The following is a 13,424-nucleotide window of genomic DNA, read 5'->3' on the forward strand; positions in this document are numbered from 1 at the left end:
CATGTAAGTTGGGGTGGGGTGCATGCTAGGTCGACTGGAGTTTTCACTGGCCTAAAAACAGTGCTTTCTCGTCACCAAAAAAATAAAAAAGGGCAATGACCACTAAAAAAAGAATATTGTTGAAGAGAAGTGGAGCATCTGCCAATAGAAAGAAGCAGAAGAAAAATTCTTTAACAGTGACCATTTGGTCAAACTCGACCGCACATTATTTGAATGAAAAAAAAAATTAAGAAACACAGTTCTCTTTAACTTTCTGTCTGCTTTAATCATTCACTCTTTTTTTTTTTTGACCAACATTAATGTCTCGAGTATGAGAAATTATTCTGTGCAGCATTCAAACACGTTCGAAGATTAATTCGGACGTACTACATCATCTAATATACTATACATTGGATGACATGACGCCTTCAGATTGGCATCGAGACATCCTTGAATATGCATTTTTTTTTTTTGGAATTTTGAAGTTGTATTGCTGCAAATAGTTTTATTGATTTATATGCCTTATTAATTTTTTGAGGAAAAGATTTGAATTATAGATGAAGTGATTTTTAGTGAACATGAAAAGCATTCTGTGTAGAATCTCAATGCTTCAAAAAAAAAAAAACTATTTTACAGCGTATGCCATCCATTTAACCAATTCAACGAAGTATATTCCTTCCTGAATCACTAATCTCTGCGCAAAACCATTTTTTAAGAACAAATGACAGCGAAGAAGTGGGAAAAGAAGAAAAAATAAGAGAAGAGAAAGTTCTCCCTACGCCATATAAAGTCTGTCAGCATGTGATTTGTTTAAGTATTTAACAAATTCTTGATCTCCAAGGTCTCTGATTCGTTAGTTTTTTAAGCTTCAGGAAATACATGAAACTTACCAACCTTGGTTACCAGTCCCTTATTCAAGTTACATTAATGCTTCTTGTAATAGAAAATTCACTCATGTGATCAATGATTAACCAAACATATTGGTTGACTACCGCTTTGCTTGAGACGGCTTTATTCCTGCTTCTTAAAGCAACTTTTTAATACAAAAATTAATATTTTTCTGCTATAAAACTGCTTTAAGAAGTAGAAAGAAAGACGTCTTCATCTTCATTTGGTATAGCTTTCTTACTGTTTTCTAAAACAGCTTAAATTTTTTTAATTAGAAATTTTTATAATGAAATTTTTTTATAGAAAGCAATAAAAAAACTATCCCAAACAAATCCTAAAAAAATAGATAAACCATGGCCTACACATGCTATAGATTATGTATGTTTTTGCTGAAGTTAACAAATTGTTATTTGCAAAAGGTTCCTTCAAGTTTGTTATTAGTCAAACTTCCACCATATTACAGTTTTTTTTGCAAAGCTAATGGTGTCAGAAACTAATTGGTCATTATTATTACAGTAATAGCCCAGGTACTCTACACTTTTACCAAATTGTGAGGAAATTGAAGAAGAGAAAATCATGAATAAGAAAAAAAAAAGCATCAGTCATCAATCATCCCAAAGAAATAACTCCTGATGTAACTGAAATTAAAGATACAAAGCTATTTCATTGAAAATTTTGCAAAAAAATTCAGGTACACTTGGTCTGAAAGGTCCAAAATAAACAAACTATATAAAAAATTGCCTAACAAACACTTTCTGTGGCTCTTGAAGGCCAACAGTGATGAATGCTTGTGTTCCGAACTATTTAGGGTACTGGCTGTACTATTACAACTTGAAAATGCAGCATCTCATTCTTCAGGCGAAATTACTTAATTACTACTTTTTTCTCCTATATTTCGTTTGGGACGTATGGGACAACTTTCGTATTATTTTTTAAAACAGTTATAGAAATTTTTCAAGAGAAAGTTGTTTTGGAAAATAATAAAAAAGCTGTCCTAAACGGAAAACATAACTGCTCTTTCTAGATCATCAAAGAACTGGATTGAGTGCATCTATCCTCCAAATAATCAAATGAATCAATATTTGATTGTATGAGGGGTGACTAGATAGGGCTTACAGATGGTCTGATTCTGGCAGGCATTCTACTGGGTATTGGAATGCTCCCCCCACTGGCCGTGGCCATTTCAAAAACTGGTCTTGGAGTAATTGACATGTTGTTCATGGAACACCCAAGATCATCTTCACCGTCCTCATCAACAAGCTCTTCATCATCAAGACCATCATGGCTTCCCTCATCAGCAGACTCTGGGTCTAGGTCATCGAAATCATCATCACTGTTGAAATTACTATATGTTTTCTTCACCATCGACCAGAACTCAAAGTTGGGCCTCATGAATCTTAAGAAAAGCACAAGCGCAGTATAAAAACGTAACCATCCAAACAAAAATAAATATTTGAGATGAAGGAAAACAGCTTCAGAAAGAAATAATAATGGAAGATTTGTGTATACAACGATAGAAAAACTATAGGATAAAAATAAAACAAGGAAAACGGGGATTTAGCTGTGGCATGCTTAACAAACCTGTCAGATTGTTTTAGCAAATATGGATCAAAAGGAAAGAACATATCAAGCCTCTCAACCCCACCAAAGGCTTTTGAGAATTCGGACTCCAGCAAGTCATTTGGATCGCAGGACAAGAAAGGTTTCTTTAGTAAATGAGCGGCCATAGCTTGACGTAGGAATTCCTGCACAATCGTAGGCAAGCACACCTGCACATGAAAAAAAAGAAGCAAAGATCATCAATCAGGCATAGAGAATCCTAAGCAGCTTTATAAATGACAGCACCTGCTGACGATAATATTATATGCAGCTTAAAATATGGCTTTAAGGAGAACCCAGTGAAAGTAGCCCCTTGATGTACAAGCTCATAGTTCACACAATCAGAAATTCACAAATTAAGGCTTCGTTTGGGACGGCTTTCTTCCTGCTTCTTAACGCAGCTTTTTAGTACAAAAATTTAAAAATTTTAACTAGAAAGCAACTTTAAGAAGCAGGTATAAAGCCGAACCAAACGAAGCCTAAATCACACAGAAACGAAGCCTAAATCACACAGAATAGTGCTGACATGCACATAAGCCATAAGCCCAACTATATTAACGGTTGGAAAATTTACTTTTCATATGATATCATGCACCTTCTATGAACTTTGAATATGATAGTGAAGGGCATACCCTCAAAGGATCCAGAGGATGACATAAGATCGCTTCTAAAGGCAAATTAAAAAGTATTTCCTTGAGCTCTGGAATATCCATCAATAATCGCATTCGGAAACAAAGGATATACATCACAGCCTACAAAGGAAAAATCAAAATGCAGTTAGCTTTAAGTATAGATAGAAAAACCATATATCACGTGAAAATGCAAGGGCTGATGCCCACCGAGAAAGAATATAATATCAGAAATTACAAGCAGATTAATTGCACCTTAATTTAACACCAAAAAGAGGCACATTGTCTATGGTTATTTATGAAACCTAACGTAGTTTGATGGTACGCATTGATTTCCAATACATGCAGCCTCAAGTTCCAAAAGTTCAGTTAGTTCAGAAATGGTGAACGAGTGCAAGATTTACAGGCCTTATTTGGGGACACAGTGACCAGTCCTTGCTAGGTTAGTTGTGTGAGGCATCATATTAGGTGGTTGAAAACTGTGCTATAAGTTTGCATGGGACTAACACGCCCACCACTTGAACGCACATATGGATTAAAACATTGGATAATAGTTCCAACATATGCTTTTATTTTTTGGATTTTGAACTTATTTGATCACAAACTCACGCACAAAATCAAACATGCAAGGCCTCAAACTCATGACCACATAATAGGAGCACAAGCTCCCAATCTCTCATGATTCAAATGATTGGTATATGACAAGGTTGTCAATTTAACGTACATAAATCTTTTTTGGGAAGGGCTTATGGGGGAAATTCGCCAAGATTGTTTGCCTTGAGGGGGCCTAATCCATCAGCAATTGCTTTGTGAACAAGCGTCGTCACTAATGATCCAAACTCTTACGGTTGTTTGGCAACAACTTTTGTTTTTTTATTTCGGTTTCTAAAAATACAACAATAATAACAAGCCTTTATCCACTATGTGGGGTCAGCTACATGAATCTTTTTTCTCCCTTGTCTATTAATAGTCAAATTCTCATTTAAATCTAATAAAAAGTGTCATTTTTTATACTTTCTAACCAGATCTTTTTAGGTCTACCTCTATGTATCTTAATATAGGCTAGATCTAATAGATCTACCTCCTAACAACGACATCAGAAGGCCAACATTTTATATGACCAAAACATCTAAGGCGACTCTCTCAAATTTTATTTGCCACTAGAGCTACTCCAACTTCTTCAACTATACACTCGTTTCTCATTCTATCTCTTAAGTGTAAAGCCAATAATCCACTTGAGCATCCTCATCTCTCCAATACTTAAACTTATTTTTATGCTTACCCTTTTAATGGCCAACATTCTACAATATAAAGCATTGCAAGTCTCACAAACATCCTATAAAATTTTCCCTTAAGTTTGAGGGTACTTGTCTATCACCAAACATACTCGATAAATTCCTCCACTTCAACCATTTAAAAAAAAAAAATCCACCACTTCAACCATCCAACTTGAATTCTACTAATAATACATCATCTATTTCACCATTTCTTTGAACAATAGACTTAAGATATATAAAACATGTACTCTTTTTAATGACTTGATCATTGAATGTCACAATCCAACCACTAGATCTATTACTACTAAAATTACACTCCATGTATTCAGTTTTAGATCTACTCAAACAAAAACCTTTACCTTCGCAACAAGCAAGCTCCCATCGTCATCGTTACTTCCGATAGAACAGATGAACGGTGAAGTGTGATTTCGGATCCAACAGGAAGGAACGTTGTTGAAGGAGGTGAAGAAGTTATTTAGCTAGTCGTTTAAAACTCTACCCGTCACCCAAAGGAGGCAAAGTCGAAGAGCAACGAACAATGTAGAAGGGTTAAAAAATTATGTATAATGATTAAAACTAAAATTATGTATAAATTTTTAATTAAAGAAAAGTTAAATAATTTTTTTACAAAAATTAAATTATAATCTCTAACAAATTAGACTTATTAAATATTTTAATTAAAAATACTAAATTACCCTCATACTTAACACCATCAACTCTACGATTAGATGACAGGACTAAAAAGTCCCATTTGAACGAGTTGAGGGACCAAAGTGGTCCCTCAAAATAATTGGGGATATATATATATATATATATATATATATTCTAAACAACGTAGAGAAAATCAACCAAACCATTTGAATTTTCATCTTCAACATTAAAAAAAATGCACTGTGAAACAAAAATTCATCAAATAAAATGTTTACCTGGCACCCAGCATAAAAGAGGCGATGACCTCTGGGGTTCTTTATTCTTTCGGTACTAGCTTGTACATAGCAAAAATCATAACACCATTCCACTAACCTGAACAAGCATTCCAAGAAAAGAGTTAACAGAATGCGGCTAACTAAAAATAAATGCTAGTGAATAGAGCCTACAACATACCAAGAATGTTTAAGAACAAGAGATAAAAGGTTTGGCAGGATAAAAACCTAATAACTAACCTTTTAACTATGCTGGAAACCACCGCAGAAGAAATAAACCTTGCTCGAGACAAAAAACTAGCAACATAGGCAATTGCACTCATTCTGCAGTTATCCAAAAAGAATTCAAATTCAGCACTCTAATTAAGGGTGGATTGTATGAAATGCCAAACAAATAAATAAATTTATTTAAAAACTTGGTAACAACAATGCATATAACAATACTAAGTTTTCAAGTGTCAAAATGTTTGACATTTTGGAATCAATCCAAGCATATATGGTTACACACTAGAGTCTACAAAATTTCAGCATAAATGGAATGAACATGAGTTCAAAAGAAACCCTATTAATACATCTAAATGGAAAATACTGTTAGCACAGGTTTATCCTCAAAAATTTATTGAATTTAATAAAAGTATATACTATCATACAGCGCCATCCAAATTCCAAAGCAGGATCTCTCACCACAAGAGACATAATTATGTCCAAAGTTTCCATCAAATTTTCTACCAAGAAAGAACTTTATCTATAACATAATTTGTTAAGTCACAATTATGAGCCGCACAATCAACATTTAAGCTTGGATTTATGAAATGTCTCGTCCATTCATTTCTTTTTAAGTGTTGCAGTTGGAATTGATTATAGTTAAATCCTTTCAAACAAGCTCAAGCTTCTTAGCTTTGCCTACCACTTTTTCCATTTTAGTTCTTGCACACTAAGGGTCAACAATTAAATGCATTGCTTCTCAGATTCCATGTCCAAACCATCTCAATTATTCTCCAATACTCTTCACAATCTTTCTCACTAAACCCATTCCTAGGTCATCTTTCTTAGATGTACATGCATGCTGACATTCTTCGTTCAAAGATATACATCCATTTTAAGAAGAGGTCCCCAAGCGACTTTGGAGGATCTCTCAAAAACATAAATTTTCAAGGTTTTATGGAGTATTCCACAATAATTTTGAAACTTCAAGAAGATTTTTGAGATCTCCAAAAGATTCCCAAGAGTGCCCAAAAGCTGAAAAAAATATTCTTGAAGGAGTTGGACAAGTCACAACACAAAAACTAGTCAAGGACAGCCCGATCATCATGCAAGGGAGTTCAAATTTTGATTTTCAACGGAGGCATGAATTGTTGAGCCTTGCATCAAATTATTAACTAACCTTATCTATTCTACATGGGCCAGTTACATGGAGAGGAAAGTTGAGGGATTTTGAATGATTTTTTCCAAAATTCTAATGCATGGCTATTCATTCACTCACATAGGGTCATGCTTATTTAATCCTTAGATCAACTTTGTTAGAAACTGTTAAATTCTTGGGAAGGCTTGTGAGATCAATCTGCAATCTTCTGAACATCTAGAAGGTAATCAGTTGATTGACATGCCTTTGCATGGATAGATAGGTCGAGGAAAAAAAAATTTCTAAAACCTAAACAGTGCAATTAGATGACAAATAATTAGACATCAAACTCATACTATCTACAGTACCCTTGAAAGGTTTTCAACACCAATCCTATTTGGGTGGATTTGGATCACTATGCTATATGTTGTTGAGACTACATAAATATGTCTCATTAGACTTTGTACCAGCGGGAGCCTAAGCAAAGGAATGCCCTTTTTTTAGTTCCAGATTATATACAATTAAAACCTACCTACCCATAATAAGTTAATCTTAACTTCACATGCCTTAGCTTTGCTAATATATACACTAAAACCTTCCAACCCATAATAAATTAATGTATTACCATAACAAATTCACCTTCGACTTCTTCATATAAATTAAAATATCATATCCTTTGCCAGTCTATAATAAACTAATTTCAAGATGCCTACAAAAATTGTAAGTATTATATCAAACTTAGATTTAAACAGAATACTCCCATGAATAATTAAGGGGTGTACATAACCTACCGAAAAAATTCTTAAAACAAATCCCAGCATCAAAGAGATAGACTCAGCTTAAAAATTGCACAGTACCTTGAAATTGGGTCCTCGGTTTTTGAAACGAAGATATCAGTGAGAAGAATAGCAAACTTCAAGCCACAAATTTCAGGGTCCAGCGAACAAGCATAGAAGAATATGAACTGCATGACAGCAAGTAAATTATGGTGATTAAATAAAAATAAAGTGCAGAAAACTAAAAAAACTCATGTAATCAATTAATCCTGACAATGATTTTTGCTACAGATAAACAAAACATAAAAAGAATATTTAGGTAAAAAAGGAAAAGAATAAGCAAACTAAAGAATACCTGTGAAAATTTCGACTTGTGGGCATTCAGCATAGTTTTTCGAAAGGACTCTATCAGTGTCTCAAAGATCTATAGGAATAGATAGAGAAGTCACACGACCATCTTTAAAAGAAAAAGCAGAAAAAAGTACTCAAAACAAAACATTATCTAAAAATAGAAAGATATAGTAAGTATGCCGTGAGTGCAAGAAAGATGATATAAAAAAAAGTCAATAGCACAAAAAGCCAAAAGAATACATGCTCACTTTTCAACATTATCAACACAATTTTAACTTTCAGCACTAATATTGTCAAAATTTTATTTAAACTTGATCAACTATTAATTTACAAGCCTCACATCCAAAAAGGTGATAGTATTATCAATAACTATCAAGATATGTGAAATCAAAAGTTCCAACAAAAAGTAGACTAGAAGTAATTTATCAGCATGGATACTGAGAAAATGTTAAAGGGTTAGAAATTCTATAAGAACTTAAGCCCTATGGTGTTCCATTCATCATGTCACTTCAAAAAGGATCAACTATCACATTTGAAAGGAAACTTTATTCAGAAAGCACCATACTTGTTAACAATGCAAAAAAAAAAGTAAAATATAGCAATTGAGTGAAAAACAGGGGGACAAAAACTAGCCTTCACTAATCGACCATCACAAGCTGATGATTTGATATGCTCACAGACGATCACCATAACACAATCCAATTTGTCAGTCATATTGTATTTACGATCTCCAAAACCTTCACCCTGGGTAGGAAAAGATTACGCTTAGCAGCAGAAACTAACATAAACCAATGCTTCACATGTCATTAAAACTTTTTGCACATGTAGAATGAACCTTTCTGCAAACTATTTGACTGCCAACTGAATTCTTCTCGGCATTGTCCTCCAAGTCTTCCACCTCCATATCAAATATGCTTCTATTATGATCTTCCTTTAGGATATCCTCCCAAGTTATATTTACCTTAAAAATTAAAAGAACCTCCCATATGATTAGCTTGTAAGACAGTCAGCAACAAAAAGGATGCAGAAGGAAATCAGAACTTACATCTAAATCTACAAGAAGATCAACCACCATTGACAGCAATGTGCTCGAAAGATATTCTCCAATTTCATTACTTTCCAAACCCAACATGCACTCTACAAACGTTACCAACAGCTGCAATCAAATTATCACCACCGGCAGAAAGACAACCTCATATCAATATAACAATAACAAAAAAGAAAAAAAAAACTTTATAGCCTGCAAATTTTAATACAAAATGTTGCATCAAACATAATAAATACAGCAGTTACACAAATAAACGGCGTTATTAGATTGAATATATTGATCGAGTAAAATGGGTAAGTACTTGTAGTGGTTTTATGCCTACTTCATAAGAACAAAGTAATTTCATGTTCAAGCCTAGAGAGATCTATAAGAAGAGACTCACTTGGTTTCATGATAAAATGTCATCTGATTCATTTTCTCAGCAGAAGAAATGGCATGGTGTTCTTTCAAAAATCAAGCATCCTAGAGTCAATCCATTAAAAAAAAAGCTACCATCACAAATTAGAACCTTGAGAACAACATTTTCTAAACTCTCAACCAAGATGCTTGGTTTACTAGAGCTAAGTGGCGGCAAAGGAGAAGTTTGGTGAGTGTAACTTGACTTTTTTATTGCTTCTTAAAACGGCTTTCTAGTACAAAAATTTTGATTTTTTCACTAAAAAGCCATTTTAAGAAGCACTAAAAAAGCCGTCCCAAACGAAGCCTTAATTCCCATTGGTTTTGGCACAAGCTTTAAAGTTAGCCATATGCATGCGCCAAAACTCAACATCTCCCATGTAGGCTTGACAAAGAGTGACAATCTTAATGTCTGGTGTGGAAATATGCTTATATTTCAAACAACAGCAAAAGTAGGACATGATACATCTAATAAGCCATCATGTCACGGGAAGAAAATAGCGCACATACATTTCCAAATTTAACTTCTGCTAATTTTAATATAAATGAAATCCATAAAGTTAAATATCATTCTTTGATAAGTTTACGCATGGTTTTACAAGTTAAATTTAGTTTAGTGTGTTCAAATATTTAAAGATTAAATAGCTCTAAAAAACTATATAGTTTCTAGATTAACTAAAACCAGCAGGTCAACGTGAAAGTGAATTCTCTTGCAAAATATATGCACAAAACAGATACCTGACACCACTACACATTAATAGAGAATGAGTTGGATTGGAATTGGAAGAAAAATCACTTGCACAGCCACTTAGTGATAGTAAAGGATAGTAAAAGTGCTGATGGTTAACTGGATACCATAGTTCAGGGATTAAAGAATTTTTCTGCTGCACCAACTCAATGGACAGAAGCTACTGAAGAGTCAATAGTAACTTTCAACAAGCCAGCTACTGCAGGAAACTCAGACGATTTTGATATGCAAGCCTCAGATATTTCTACCCCAGTGGACTAAAATTTGTGGTTTTTCAAGAATTTAATAGATCATATGGGAATACCCAATAAAGCATTAGAAGTGAAATGCAGTTAAAGTACTAGTACTTAAAACTAATCCGTCATTCAAATTCAAAAAAGCAAATAAAAATGATGTTCAGGATGGTAGACATCACTAGGCAGAGTTGCTCCCAGTAAACTCTTTTGCACCTTAGATTTAGAATGAGGGATCTCCAATGGTGATGAGTAGACTATTAGAAGGCAATCTAAAATGGATGAACACATCGAAAATTTGGTATCACCATCTATAACAAATCCCCAAGACAAGCAGGAGCTCTTTGCTGCATTACACGTCAACTGGGAAATGGGTCCGTTAAGTTTCAAATAACAAAATAAAAAAGGGAGAGTTGAAAAAAGTACCCTCAAGATACAATAAATTTCCTTTTACAAAAACTTGCAGTGGCATGACAATTTTTATTTATTTTTGCAACCAATTACAATAAAAATATAAACTAAACAAACAGCATAATTTCACTTAGCTCATTTGCAACTATGTATCTACTACCACCATTTAGTTAACCATAATCAAAACATTCAATTTTGCACCTCTAGATAACAAATTAAAAAATAGAAAAATTTTGTATATTTTTTTAAAATCCAAAAATGTATTTCTTTCGTTTGAACTATAGTTATCTTTAGTTATAACCAAATCAAAGTAGAATTGTAGTTAAGGATACAAAAATATACATATCCACTCAAGGTGTTATTTTGATAATGACGCATAACTTTGTTGTAGAATTCAACACATTTTTATAATTTAGCTTAAGAAAATAGGGGCAAATTCATCACAACGGTCTTTTGATAACAACAACATCAAGACTTTATCCCACTACGTGGGGTCGGCTACATTAATCCTTTTTCTCCATTGTGTCCTATTAAAAGTTAAATTCTCTTTTAAATCTAATAAAGAAAGATCATTTCTAATATTTTTTAACAAAGTCTTTTTAGGTCTTCCTCTAACTTTCTTAACATAAGTCAAATCTAATACCTCTAATTTCCTAACCGGGTCATCGGAAGGGCGCCATTTTATGTGACCAAATCATCTAAGGCGACTCTCTCTAATCTTATCATCTACTGGAGCTACTCCAACCTTTTCACGTATATGCTCATTTCGTATCATATCTCTAAGGGTAAATCCACTCATCCACCTGAGCATCCTCATCAACCAAAACGGAGGCCTTCCGATGACCCGGTTAGGAAAGTTGATGTATTAGATTTGACTTATGGACTTATGTTAAGAAAGGTAGAGGTAGACCTAAAAAGACTTGGTTAGAAAATATTAGAAATGATATTTCTTTATTAGATTTAAATGAGAATTTGATTTTTAACCGGACGCAATGGTGAAAAAGTATTCATGTAACCGACCCCACCTAGTGGGACAAAGGCTTGATGTTGTTGTTGTTTTGTCTTGTTAAGAGTCAAAATCTCATTTAAATCTAATAAAGAAAGGTCATTTCTAAAATTTTCTAACCAAATCTTTTTAGGTCTACCTCTACCTTTCTTAACATAGGCCAAATCTAATGCATCTATTCTCCTAACAGGGTCATGGAAAGGACAATAACAGCAAATAAAGAAAATAATTAAAAAAACATTTTATGATATGTTTTTTGAAAGATAATAGGGAATATTCAGAGTGGGATTGTTTCCGTCTCAGTGTTTTTTGTTTCTGTAATTGTGTTTGAAACCCAAACTAACTTGATTTTCAATCTAGCATTTTCAATAGAACTGAAAAAAAAAACTATTCACAGCGACACATATTTTGTCTATTAAAATGACATGAACATAAAAGAGATAAAATTCAATTTTTTTATTTAAGAATGCAAGGTTGTTGATGGAAAGTGCACTCCATAATCAATAAATTAAACAAAATAACTTTCAATCAATTAGCTCAAATTAGACACTGACTGATACCTTGGAAACCCTTTCAAGTATCTCAGCAATGGAGGAGTATACAGCAGAGTCGCTAAGATAGCCATCCTCCACTTCTTGAATTGCCATGTCAGAACGCACTGGTTCAATTCCCATATCCAACCTCAAACCAATGCTTTAAGCTGTTCCCGCACCTGTTCAGAAAAAAACAAGAAAAAAAAAACAAATTAGTAACCAAACCTAGTCACATAAACCAGGAAAAATATGGAAATGAAGCCCGAAGGAAAATAAAAGTCGGGACTCGGTTCAACAGAAAGACAAAGACTTACAAAGCGTTTTTCCTAAACCCCGTTCCTTCACCCTTTTACCTTAAGTTCCGAATATAGTAAATCCGATAATCAGGCGGATTTACACTATTTCGGAGAGGAAACGCGCAAAACGGAGAAAGTTCTTTACCTTAGCGCAAGCTCCAGAGACTTCCGATCCAACGTCGTCGAAGGAGACGAAGAAGGTTCAGAACCCTTTTAAAACGTCACTTCACACAAACCAAACGTAGCCGAAGCAACGAAGAAATGGCGGCGTGAAAAGCAGACCCTATATCAAGGCTCTAAGGGGCTGTTTGGTATCGGATTTACAGTGGGATTTAAGTCGGATTTACTCTAAATCCAGCAAAAACGGTTTTTGTGCGCTCGCTAAATCTCGGCGACGGGTAAATCCCGGATTTAAGGATTTACGGGTTAAATCTCGGATTTACTAAATCCCTCGGTTCGACGGATTTATGGGATTCGGCCGAAGAAGCGCGCGAAAGGGAGATCCTTCTCAGCCAGCGAGCTCCCGTTGTTGCTTCCGATCAAAATGTCGTAACTTCCGAACCGACAGGAAGGGAAAATCGTCGAAGGAGCCGAAGTAGCTACGCGTGCAATCTCTACACCTCCTGCTAAGCAACGAAGCCGAACAGCAACGGCGGAAAGAAATTATGAAACCAAACCCTAGACGCCTCTAAGTTATTAATTTATTATTGATTAACTTAATTAATATAATTTAAAAAATTAATAATTAAGTAAATTAATTAAATAATTAATAGTATAATTAGAACATAAATTAATTATCTTATTTAACTTAATTTAATAATTAATGATATAATTAACTTAATTAATATAACTTAAAATATATATATATATATATTTTTTGGACATTTAGGCCATTTAAGGCAAACTCACACACACAACACATACACATAGACTCGAATCCTGAACCTCTTAGTTGGAAGTCAAAGCTCTCAACCAATAGGCCAAGGAGA

The 13,424-nt window shown here is 34.0% G+C and overlaps 1 protein-coding gene across 1 annotated transcript; it reads right to left on the minus strand.

The window, feature by feature from the left end:
• Nucleotides 1-1,502: 1,502 nt before the first annotated feature.
• Nucleotides 1,503-8,972, minus strand: LOC110115336 (RNA polymerase I-specific transcription initiation factor RRN3). Its single transcript, XM_028694868.1, has 10 exons — nucleotides 8,810-8,972; nucleotides 8,600-8,725; nucleotides 8,398-8,508; nucleotides 7,769-7,837; nucleotides 7,495-7,601; nucleotides 5,536-5,619; nucleotides 5,299-5,395; nucleotides 3,099-3,218; nucleotides 2,449-2,636; nucleotides 1,503-2,263 (listed from the first exon to the last, which is right to left on the minus strand). The coding sequence occupies exons 1-10, from the start codon at nucleotides 8,894-8,896 to the stop codon at nucleotides 1,969-1,971; spliced, it is 1,284 nt and encodes a 427-aa protein (XP_028550701.1). The 5' UTR covers nucleotides 8,897-8,972; the 3' UTR covers nucleotides 1,503-1,968.
• Nucleotides 8,973-13,424: the final 4,452 nt, after the last annotated feature.

The sequence above is a fragment of the Dendrobium catenatum genome, unplaced genomic scaffold (assembly GCF_001605985.2).
Source record: "Dendrobium catenatum unplaced genomic scaffold, ASM160598v2 fragScaff_scaffold_586, whole genome shotgun sequence".
NCBI lineage: Eukaryota > Viridiplantae > Streptophyta > Magnoliopsida > Asparagales > Orchidaceae > Dendrobium > Dendrobium catenatum.

What these genes read in the sequence shown, in the direction of transcription:
- LOC110115336 (XM_028694868.1), bottom strand. Translation starts at nt 8,896, where the DNA reads ATGTTGGGTTTGGAAAGTAATGAAATTGGAGAATATCTTTCGAGCACA. An exon ending in ATCTTCTTGTAGATTTAGAT is followed by an intron (nt 8,726 to 8,809) that starts GTAAGTTCTGAT and finishes TTAATTTTTAAG; the next exon opens with GTAAATATAACTTGGGAGGA. An exon ending in GTGATGGTCGATTAGTGAAG is followed by an intron (nt 7,838 to 8,397) that starts GCTAGTTTTTGT and finishes CTATTCCTATAG; the next exon opens with ATCTTTGAGACACTGATAGA.